This window comes from Apostichopus japonicus, chromosome 13 (assembly GCF_037975245.1).
Source record: "Apostichopus japonicus isolate 1M-3 chromosome 13, ASM3797524v1, whole genome shotgun sequence".
Lineage (NCBI taxonomy): Eukaryota > Metazoa > Echinodermata > Holothuroidea > Aspidochirotida > Stichopodidae > Apostichopus > Apostichopus japonicus.
This window is the reverse complement of record NC_092573.1, coordinates 24,849,998-24,862,449: the sequence shown is the minus strand read 5'-3', so window position 1 is coordinate 24,862,449 and position 12,452 is coordinate 24,849,998. Positions and strand designations below refer to the sequence as shown.

Sequence of the window (12,452 nt, the reverse complement as noted above, 5' to 3'; positions counted from 1 at the left end):
CTATAATAACTAGAATGAAGCCCCCCCCTTTCCCCCAGCAAGACAGTGGTATGAACTGCGTAGATATGCAAATCACCTCAATTAGACCCCACAAATACAGTGATTTTCATAAAACTGAATCAGAAGTAGTCTGTTTGAATCCACCTTATCTAACCTCACAAAAAGGTTTCATGAACTAGTCAATACGTAACTCTTTCAGCAAGACCGTTAACACAGTTTAAGATACTGGTATCTACTTATTGGAACACTGGCTCCCAAGGACAACTATGCTTACTGTCACCCTGTATTCAGCATAAATTAGACTAATTTAGCAACTTTAAGGGAAGACGCACCACTTCAGGACGGCAATATCAGAATCATACATAGACAATAATGAAAGTTTTGGTTATCTTGTACAACATGTAAAACACTGATGCTTGGGTATGCGGACAACCTTTTCATGACAGAAAAAATATTTGACTTCATCAATTATATGAAATAAAAGAAGGAAAAAAATGGACAAATGAGGGGGACAGAAAGAAAATAAGACATGGACACTTCTTACCCATCTATGGACAATTGGTCAAAGGGAGCTTTCTTGTCACAAACAGGACAGATCCAAGTAGGCTTCCTAGAGAAACAGAAAACAGCAAACACATTTGTCAAACAGTAGAGATTAATTAGCCAAATGTTTTGCAATGGAGCTGATACAACTTTGTAAAATGGGATAAATATAGCACTGTAGAAAATGAGGCAACATGAACCTTGACAAGAGCCAGCAAACAATAGCCATACTACATCATATTACTGTGTGTTTGCAACAACCAAATTATGTTGTAATTAAATCATAATCCATCTCTGGTCAACTCCCAGAACAGTTTGTCAATGACTCGATTAAAACAAACAACGACTCTTTAATCAAAGTTGGGCTCATCACCCCTCTTTTTCTGCAAGCCAATGTTTCAATGCAAAATTTCTCTAAAGTGTCAATCTTTTAAATGTCAAAGTTCCTCAAAACATTTTTTGGAATTCTTTCAATACATGTTGAGTATTCTAAGTTTCAAAGCAAAATTTCTCTAAAATGTCAATCTTTTAAATGCCAAAGTTCCTCATAACATTTTTGTGAATTCTTGCCAATACATGTTGAGTATTCTATGTTTCAAAGCAAAATTTCTTCAGAAATGTCATTTTTTTTGTTATTAAGCCAAAGTTCCTTCAAAAGTTTTGTGAATTATTTCCAAATAAATGTTGAGTACTCTATGCTTGACCTCTGGATGCCTGCCCCACAGAGCTTTTTTACACCGAAAGTCAAAACATGACTCTGTCTAGACGGTGATTTATTTTATAAGGAGACAATGAGAGGATTGAATTACGAAAAGACACAATGCGAGGAGGGTAAATCCTGTACCGTTCATTCATCTTGAGATAGAGGGCAGCATCAAAGCACTGGAGGTGAGTACAGGTAAGTGCACGACAGGGTAACTGCATCCTCATTTTACCCAACGGACACATCAGTGACACCCTGAGGCTAGTGGTAGCAATCTCACTGTCTGGGTCGTGTGCTAGCTTTTCTTTGACTGTTTGGATAAAAATGATACCAATTAATGCAGAAACAAATTCAAGGATTTTTTTTTAACTGTAAACAATTCAATTTTAAGGGGATACATTTTCAAAAGATTTTAAGCATTTGAAAAATAATAAAGTCATGCTACCTGGTACTTTTCAAATTTTTGCGAAAAAGTTTCATTTACTTTTAATGTCCTAGGATATTGAACTATTCAGAGCTCTACTGTTGCTTTAATCTGTGCATCACACAGCTCCTACATATGGGGTGGGTGGGGGGGGGGGGGTGGGGGAAGTTACCAAGACCTGCTTTCACAGAAAGAAGACAAGACCATAACTTAGGCATAGATACTTACTGGAGGCTCTTGAGTGATCAGGATTACGAACATTTCTAGCTTTGAGCCGGGACAGGAGGTCCTCTGAGGTGACCTGCCTGACAAGGTGTACTGTTGCACAATATGACTAGACAAAGAAGAAAAGAAGAGAGTTCTCGTTGAATGGAGGAATGAATACGATTTATGAAGTTGTCGTACATTTTAGTGGTTCAGCATTTCGGTTAGGATAGCAAAATGAACTTTTTCAAACTTTCTAATAGAAATGTCTCAAATCACTCTACAGGTAGTACTCTAAAGGTGCTGAAGGCTTGAAGGCTGAAGTGCCGAAGGCTTGAAGGCTGGAGGCTGGAGGCTGAAGGCTTGGTGTAAATGAGCCTGAGGACCCATGCAGAGCTGACAGAGAGAGAACGTTGTTTGATTTAACAGGTTGACCACATCATCAAGAAAGGCCAAGTGAAATTACAATCCAATGTTCACAAAGAGTGGTTGATTTACTACATAAATGCACATCATTTCTATGTGGTTAGCTTAAACAGTTAAACTTAATCAACGCACAGTAAATAACTATGTGTATTCTCATTATGGAAATCTACCACAGTAGAGTTCCTGATTATGCCTAAACTTGTTTGAATTATCTCAATTTACTCCACTTGGTGGCAGAGATTATGTGCATTATTCATTGAGGTGACTTTTCACAGCACTCGTGTGATTACCTCAATTAGCGAGACTCTACATGACAATATGCATACATGATTTCCTGTATGGCCTTCAACATGGATGAGGCAGACAATCCAGTGAGTGTTAGAGTATGAATAATTTATGAGTACAAACTATGGTAATCAAGTTACAGTGTGTTTAATATCAAGGCTTACATCTAGGCAGCTTTAGCTTGGAACAAGAGAAAAGGTCACATTTTAAGGGGAAGGGGGCAAAAAAGACTGGGAGAGGTGGGAATTAGAAAAGGGGGTGATTACTGAGTACCCTGATAGGTCACACCAAACCATAGAGACCTCTGAAAATTAAGAATGCCCTGAAATAAATCTCAGCTGTTCCTGTTTCATTCCACATTTGTTACATCCAAATGGCAGTAACTGAGTGTAAAGGATAATGGAATACCTTTTAAAACCCTGACAACTAAGCATGTCTTGCATGTTTACTCAGTGTTGATAAGATCACTGTGCCCAGCAGAAAGTCTATTATAGATCTACATGTTATGTAATTCAACACCTAACTGCCATATAGAGCATACAGTATCTTCCCATGGCTTACTTGGCACATACAACAACAGAATTATTAGATGCCCTGTAGTAACTTCCTCAAGTGGCCAATTATCTGTGTCAGTACAGAGTGGCTATATACATAGTCATATATATATATCATGTTAGGTAACTTAAACGCTATACTGCCAAATTGTACGACACAACATACATCATCTGTGATATTCCTTATGGCATATACAGTAACTCATACAACTGCCACAGCTGAAGGTTGTGCTGGGGGGGGGGGGGTAAGGTAGTACAGTTTGTTACATCTCTACAGTATATTAATCAGTACATGTACAGACTGCAGCAGTTTCATGTATCAGTAAAATAGGTGGCATGTACAGTACTTACAGTAGTAACAAATGTTTCAATGTTTTATTTACAGTATGTGGTGAGTCTGTAAAGTATGTTATCAATGCACATGTACATAATAATTTTACACATAATGTGCAGTATATGTTTTAAATTATGGAACAGTAGAGATAGGACTTTCTCAGTGGAAGTACAGTGATTAAGAGTGCGTGGGGGAGGGGGGGGGTGGCTCAGCAGGACGCAATGCAAAAATGTTACCAAGCATCGTAACCTACAGTACTGTAGGTAGATCGGAGTGCGTATGTGCATGAGACAGGTGAGACTAAAATGAAATAAATCCTATTAAATTTATGTCCATCAAGCAAACTAGTAGATTTACCTAACACTGTAAACTGGTCTGGTGTTTGTTTATACTCAGGACTGATATATTCATGGGCGTCAACAGGTGGGGGACAGGGGGGACATGTCCCCCCACTTTCAAAAGTGGAGGGGATATCATATCATTTGTCCCCCCCACTTTTCAGAGCAGTTATTAAAAAAATCACATGCATATGCGCGATTTTCTATCACAATTGCTGAGCTGATTCAAGTAGAATCTAACTTAAGAATCATTATCAATAAATTGCACTGGAAATTAGGACAGTGCTTGGCCCTTTATCCCCCTTCCTCCGATATTCACCCTCCCCGCTTCGTCCGAGACCTCTGATAAAAGTTTGTGCGATGTTTGAACGATGTTTTAGAGTGTTTTGTGGAAGCACCCCTTCTCGCCAGAAATGGAATTCCCCTTGCCCTACACTGTGAATCAGAGAAAACGACGCATTTCAACTTGAAAACAAGTCGAAGACCCCACCAGGAAGGTAATATCATATATTTTAGGCCCTACAGACAGTATTCTGCCTGTATGCAGGGTATTATATGATACCAAACTACCGAAAATATTTCGTTTGAGATGGACGCTGTGTAATTCGTTTCCCTTGGTGTCAGAACGGCATCTTTCTACCAGTACTTTCTGTCGGAATTTAGTTTTGTGAGACAAAATTTCTCCTCACAGATCTGGTTCTGATGTAACTAAAAACGACTCAGGAAGGCCGTCTCCTGCGATCTAGGGGGTCTTATGTACCCAAAATTTTCTGGTACGCTAAGCGCCAACCAATGGTGGCGCTCCGCTTAGATAGTATAGTGTCCCCCCCACTTTCTGAAACCTGCTGACGCCCATGGATATATTGTTCTACAATGCAGACATATTGCAGCGTGGACTATGGCACACTTTCATATGTGGAGAGTCTTTGCTATTTCGTGGAAGGGAAAATAAGAAATGTGTATATTTACAATGCCTAGCAACATTCATTGACTTTAACCAGCTACAGGTCACTAAGTTACATTGTTGAGGTATAATTCAGAAACTTTGTATTTGATGTGCCTATGAACGTTCCAGGTTGGTTGAGTTTATCCCACAAGGACAGAAGGTAATGTGAGGGTATTGATCTGCCCACAGATGAAGGTTTATGTTGTCAGAACAGACAAGTAGCCTGGCACTACACCAAGGACATTATAACTCAACACATAGTCATGCATATGAGTATACTACGAAAATGGAGCGACGACGACGTCACATCCCACGCTGATGCAACCTAGCCAGAATCGCTCTCTTGAGTGTATTTTATTTCCCAGCTGGAGGAGCGCACTTTCCAATACTGCATGCCCCATAATGCTGGAAATAACTTTCATACCTAGTACTGAACCTCAAGCTTTCCATAAATAATGCAGAAATTTGAAGGTCTGAATTTTGCACGGGTCTAGAGGTATTATTTTTAAGTCGTGTTTTAAATTTCATCAAATGCTGAGGATCTGAACATTCAGTTGGCTTGAAATAGAAATCCTGCTCATATTGCCAGACTTGGTTTGTAAGCAAATGTAGACAATCATTCAGAAAGGAGTAAAAAGGCAAACAAAATATATGAACAAGAAACAAAATTGAAAACTTGACAATTCTGAAAATGCTTCAGAATCAAGAAATAAGCAATGTACTCCAACAACGTGGGACAATCTCTCCCATATACTGGTTTTTTAAAGCAATAATTTATCAATATTCTTGTTGTAATATAAATGTTTGCATAATTTTTTCCAAATGGTAACAACACTGCAACCGTTGAACCAGAGAGATACCCCTTGCGGCAGTACTTGCCTTTAAATACAGTACATATGCAGCACAAGAGTGGTTTGCTAAGCTAACCCTGGTCGAAGTTCATATTACATGCCTAAGCTGACCTTTGACCTCCACCTAAAACAGCAAGGAGGTTCTACTACACACAGGAAAGTCCACTTAGCATAAGTTTCTCATCTTCACTGAGACCTGACCTTTAGATATTTTGTAGGGTTTGACTTCTGCAAACTTTAATTGAGCTTTCACCTATACCAAATTGTGGAACAATTTTACTTACCATTTGGGTTAGCTACCATACCTATAAAATCTCTTTTTGAAGGTAAAGTTCTCATGATAAAGTAATTTGATATTTTGGCATTTTAACCTCTGCTGACCCCAAATGACCTTTGCATATATGAGCTCCTTTGATGTTCAGGTTCTGTAGATGCAGTGTATATGAGATTTTCACATTTTGCTCTCTGCTGGCCCCAAATGACCGTTGTCCTCTACCCACAACAATAGGGTTCTTGCACTAGTTACGTGGAAGCCACATTCCAAATATGAAAACTGCAGAGGTTACCTATTTTGAGATATCGTGTTTACAAGTATTTCAATTTTGATCTCTGGTGACCTTAAATTATAAGCTCTGACCTACACCAAATTGTTTAAAAACTTTACACTACATAATGCTATCCTTACAAGTAGATATGAGCTCCTTTGATCCAAATATGAAAACTGCAAAGGTTACCGATCTTAAGATATCATGTTTACAATCTAGTGCATGACGCACACACACACACATAAACGCACGCACACACCCCCACACATGCCAACTTGACTGTATAGGTCCATTGCTTGCCTATGGAAAGTAACCAAAAACCCTGAAAAAAAAGTGAAACCTTTCAATAGCTTTGCATGCAACCCGGAATAACCTACACACTTTTAACAGATTCAAAACCTCTAGTAATATAACCCTGGTACCAGCATTTTGTACTTCCTGATCACATAAAACGTTGAATAATAGTATATTGATCTATATGTGGTTAGAACCCATAAAGAATGGTATTTAAGTGTACAAGTCAGTAATATAATACAGTGCCTTTGATTGACTGCTCACTGGAAATAGCATACATGTGACCTACAGTATTTTAACACAAGTCACACTTACACTGAACCAAATGAACAGTGATCAATAAACTACATGAGACTTTCAAAATTGCCTTTTCGTGTCAAAATTAATTGAAAATTCCAAGAACAAACGCCTTATATCAGGGGCGGCGATTTGTTTCAAATATTGGGGGGGACATTTGCTTGGGTGCAGGCGAATTACTATCTACTGTAAGCGGAGCGCCACCATTGGTTGGCTCGCAGCGTACAAGAAAATTTCTGGTTCTGATAGCCCCCAGATCACCGGAAATGGCACTTCTCGGGCTTGAAAATGACCAACCAGATGTACACTTTTGCCTGAGAACCAAGCTTTTCCCAATAGTTTTTTTCATTCATAACCTTTTTCAAGATAGTCACCAGCCACACATCATGTTCGACCTCATCGCATCTCCTGTGGATCATTGCTTTTGTAGGTAATTCTACGTAATGCCCCACAATACCCGTCAGCCCCACTTTTCAAGGTTTTAAGCCCATTATTTGTTCAGAATTTGAATAATAAATTCAATTCAAAACATACCCATAATGTTGCACAAAATTTCATCTATGGACAACCAATATAGAAAAACCCCCTTCAACCCCTAACAGACCGGTCAAAATTGCACGAGTAGAGGGAAGTATGATGAAGAATGTTGGTCAAGGAATTTTTGAAAATTCAGACACAGTTAATTTATTGGTGTACAAATATTAAAACCTCTTATGTCGGCTACTATAAAACTTCGATATCATAAAAAAATACCAAACAAATATGGTCGAGGGGGGGGCGGTCTCCACCCTTCGCCCCCCATGTTCCATTCAACTCGGCTGCGCCTCGTTGAATGGAACATTCCATCTTTCAACTCATGAAATATTTGCACTATTGCACTCATAACCATTTATTATTTGTATACTATTAGATACTACCGTATATTCCCCCCCCCCCCAATGATCGCCGCCCATGTATATATATATATATATATATATATATATATTTATATTTTAAATATGGTTGCTACAGCCCTATTTTCCTTTTTCATCGGCAAACCAAATTTCATTACGGATGCGGTCCGTCTAGCTATTCTTTTCGAAAAAAAAAGTAAAAACTACTCGGTCATATATAGTAACAAATTGTGACACGGTTAGACAGGCGCCTTGCGAGGGATTTGCCAAGGGAGGGGCGAAGCTTGTAGGCAAACTATCTAAGTGTAGCGCCACCATAAGTTGGCGCGAAGCGCAAAAAGAAAATTTTGGCCGAAAATGCCTCCCAGATCGCTGGAAATGGCACTTCCCAGGCCTTGTAAGTTGCATCTAAGCATTTTCTATTTTGAAATTACTAGCGATATCATAAAAAAATATGCTACAAAAAAAACTATGCCACCAAATATTGGGGGGATATTAGATACTATATCCCCCCCACCTAAAATATTGGGGGGGACATGTCCCCCCCGTCCCCCCCATGATCGCCGCCCATGCCTTATATGATGACAAGCTATTATTAGGTTGTCATTTCACATAAATTATAACATGCACTTAGGTTAGGCCTTGTGCAGTAGGAACAGGCAACAGTATGACCACTGCCCATTCAGAAATGACTGTACAGAATGTACAGTAGGCAAATCTTATGATTCAGACCACTTTTCTCTTCATATCATATTTATTCAAGACTGTAGTTCTTCTCCAATTTGTATTTTATTAATATTTCTGAAATTTCATTTATACATGTATACAATGGTTGAGGATGTCAATGCTGGCAGACATACAGATCACAATCATAATTATGGTGCTATTACATAATTACAACACCATTAACACCACACTTTGCTAATTAAAATGCAATACGGGAGGGGATGTGCTGAGAAAGCTAGCAAAGACTTCTGTATTGAATTGAATATTGTATATCATTTCTTGAGGACTAACCAAGCAGATAATGGTGTAAGCCACCATTACATTACCATCTATTCCATTCGATTCTACTCTATGTCAAACATTGTCTCAAAAATGTTTGCGCCCGGTCAGAAAAACTTGCTTCCCTGCAGTCCTCCTTGAAATCATGCATTTAAAATCCCCCTACAGGAACACACAATATTTAATTATAGGGTCATTCCGAGTCAAATCACGGATGGTTGTTGCTGCACCCTCTCCAAAAATTCCAAAAATTTTTGTATGATTGGAACACCATGAAATAAGCATATTCTGAAATTTCAGTTGCATTGTTTCACAATTGGCCGATTTATCACACATTGAAATTCCACAATTTGTCGCCACCGACAATATTTTTGTAGCCAAATTTTTTATATTCCTGTTCTATGGGATAGACTCTATACATGCATATGTAATAGAAAGGTAGTAGGATGTTTAATTGCTGAGAAATAAACCTCAAAAGTCAAGAAAATGCCACGGTTTAATTACTTAAATGATTAAATACAAGCTTAACATATCAAATATGTATCCTGATTGCAACTTACTGGCACACCTCTTTTCTAATCAAGTAAAATTATTAAACTGCCTTACCCGAGCAATTTCTGGGATCCATTGGATTTCTATTTGGTTGGTTGCTGATGGAAGTAGTCTTGTCAAAGGAGTTATGTTAATAGGTCTACCAGGCCTTTTGGCTTCAACTCCTGGTTTATTTTGAGGGTAACAAGGCTGTATGTGGATTAAAAAAAAAACAGACAAAAACTGGAATTATTGTCTACTCATATTTTTCTCTTAATTATGACAATAAAAATACAAGTTAATTGTACAGAATCCAGAATCATTTAATTAATGATGCTTAAAGCACTAACAATAATATAAAGACTACTTCACCAGAAACTCTTTCCAAAATGTCAAAGGTTGAATAAATGATAGCAAAACAGCATGGAACAAGAACAGAGCTTTCAGTTCTGCCTTGTTCAAGCATTTTAATATACCAATGAAATTTGCTCCTAAACAAAGACAGCTGCTATAAAGAAGGAAATGTACGGAAGCTGAAAAGTTCCATCAACATAAGAAAACTTTGGCCCAATAAATCAACATTTTTCAGTAAATTGTTTAGATAACAATATACTGTAATATCTTATCAAAAATCAGAAAAATGTTGGATTACTCAGTTGCTTTAACTGAGCAATTGAACATTTTGCTGAAAAATGTTCAGTTGTTCACTTCATTCCAACTGAGTACTTGAACAATTTTCTGCAAAATGTTGAATTGACAAATAATCATAGGGTTAGGGTAAGGGGTGAAGCTAACCTAACCCTAACCCAGGATGAAACAAGAACAGAGCTTTCAGTTCTGTCAAGCATTTAAATATACAAATGAAATTTACTCCTAAACAGTGACAACTTGCTAGAGAAGGAAATGTGTAAATATTCAATGAACTATCTGCAATATAGCTGATAAAAGATTTCAACTTTTGTCATAAAATATATCCTGGCAGGATATGTATAATAACAGAAGAAACTGACAAGCATGAAATCCAAGTTTTGAGGAATGTTTGACAAGTTTTACACAGCTGAAAACAAACCTTGATCATGGTATGTCAAAATATGATTTAGTGATCAACTGAGCATCTTGGATCTTTTAATACAGAGAACCTTGCAGTCAAATTTAAGAGATGCTGATCTGTAAGCAGACACCCCCCACCCCAGCCAACCCCCAGTACAGTACCACCCACCCATTTCACAAACTGTGGGGGTTTATTTGTGGAAGACCTGATATGGACATTTCTTGATTGCAGACCTGCATTAATATTATTTAGTTGGGGCCTGTTGACATCTTAACGACCACTAACCGAGTGACGTTTCTTGATTAAAATTGACACTTTGGGGATAACGTTCATGTCTACAGGGAATTAATGATAATAAATTAAGTCAGAAAGATGAACAAATCTATCAAACAGATTGATGGTAGCATCCCTTCCATATCCAACCCATCCACATTTTACACTACAAAAGGAAGGAAAGTTTTGAAGGCAATATCACTGGTCAGTTCTATCTGTTGGAGTACTAGCATCAAAACACACACCAGCCACAGTATATCATTCAGTACAGTAAAATCAATGTTTGGCAACCTGACAAATGCTGTTTAACAGGAATACAGTAAGGTATGGATATTTGGCAAGCATTGTCAACTGATTGCAATCTCCCACACAACAGTTTTAGGGTGTAACCAAATTTTGTCTGACAAATGGTAAAGCATAGTTTCTGAACTCAAAACAGTTAGATAAAAAGAGCCCGTAGGTTACTACTACTACTATATAAGAAGTCTGAGTTTCACTATGTACAGCTAGTTTTGGGGATCTAGTTAAAACAGTACTGCAATGTTGATGGCATGATGTACAGTATATTAACTGTTACACAGTTCCCCTTACATGTTCTTGAGACTGACACAATACTCACTGTGTTTTTGAACTGCAAGGAAGCTGTGATCATTGCAGTATCTATAGTGATTACCTCAAAACTACTGAACCCATAAATCTGAGAAAGCCCTGGCTGACACCTACCACTGCAGAAGTATTATAGTAGGCTTTATTAATGTCAAAGATGATAATGCAATTTTTTTGAACGTTACCTTTAGAACAAAGCAGTGATGACTAGCAAGTTTCTGTACTCTAAAAGTTGTGATATTGCATTGTCAGGACACAGTGCCATTTGTATTGCAAAAGCACTGTTTTAAGAAATCCTTGGCACCTTTCATTAGCTGCACTATGTAGATTAGTTACAGCGATTGAATGTACATTAAGATACGTACCGGTAGGGAACAGATCTTTCCATTGACTTTTACTGTCACACTGGTTGGAATCCTGTCCTCTTGTTCACAGCTGGTTTCTGATAAACAAAACCTGAATGAGGGAAATTCAATACTTATCTCAAACCAACATTCAACTAGTCACATAGTGACTAGGTCACAAAGACCTCAGCTAAAAGCATAGACATTTCTTAGCCAGCTGACATCGACTTTAATAATTTCCAGTTAAAGTTTTTACGAATACCTTTTAAGCATATAACTGTCCTAAATAACGATAGTGCATTAACAATGACTTACATCTATCATATTACCCTAGAGCTGTAATTATGTTCTAATTTGATTGTTCAAAATTTCATATATACGTTAAATACACATGTTGTAAATGGCTTGTGAGGACATCATCACACTCAGATGGCATTACCATAGATGACTTTGCGTGACATGCAGAAAATATCAATTGATTATCATGTCAGAATGAGAAAATAACACAAACCAAATTTGTGTACAAGTAAAGTACTACATCTTCATAAATTATAAGGAAACTACAGTGAGTGAATATTATGATCTATGAGCTGTGATCTCAGAGAAAAACATTAGCCTACTATACTTGTACTGGGACATCCACAGTCTTGGATAGGGAGAGACAGGTCTGTTCAACTTTGGCTCTCTTGTGATATCACTTACACTCACATTTTGACCTTTACTATATAGACTCAACACAAGTGACCTTTTAACTTCCAACAGGCACAAAGCTTATTTTACAAAGTAGTTACAGTAGGTATCCATACTGTATACTACTACATCATAAGATCTGTCAAAGTTTAACATTCTTGTTCTCAAGGTACAGTAGCTGCTGTCTCACATATACACACACACACACACTTGCACAGTTTGTACAGACACAAACCATCATCATTGCAAAAGTTATGTAGAACTGCAGTGATCAAAATACAAGAAATACTGCTGTAGCAATGAAAATTGACAACA

At 37.7% G+C, this 12,452-nt stretch overlaps 1 protein-coding gene across 10 annotated transcripts in view; it reads right to left on the bottom strand.

Annotated features, from left to right (window-relative positions):
• The window catches only part of LOC139979165 (E3 SUMO-protein ligase PIAS2-like), a 36,331-nt gene that overhangs the window by 10,540 nt on the left and 13,339 nt on the right, over positions 1-12,452 (bottom strand). For all 10 annotated transcript variants that reach the window (XR_011797098.1, XR_011797097.1, XR_011797099.1 and 7 more), the window contains exons 4-8: positions 11,469-11,559; positions 9,249-9,383; positions 1,899-2,004; positions 1,388-1,556; positions 545-610 (exon numbers count right to left, since the gene is read on the bottom strand). Coding sequence is in view for 6 of the 10 variants with exons in the window: in XM_071989884.1 (XP_071845985.1) it covers positions 545-610; positions 1,388-1,556; positions 1,899-2,004; positions 9,249-9,383; positions 11,469-11,559 (567 nt within the window). In the remaining 4 variants the exon portion in view is untranslated. The remainder of the gene's footprint in view (positions 1-544; positions 611-1,387; positions 1,557-1,898; positions 2,005-9,248; positions 9,384-11,468; positions 11,560-12,452) is intronic.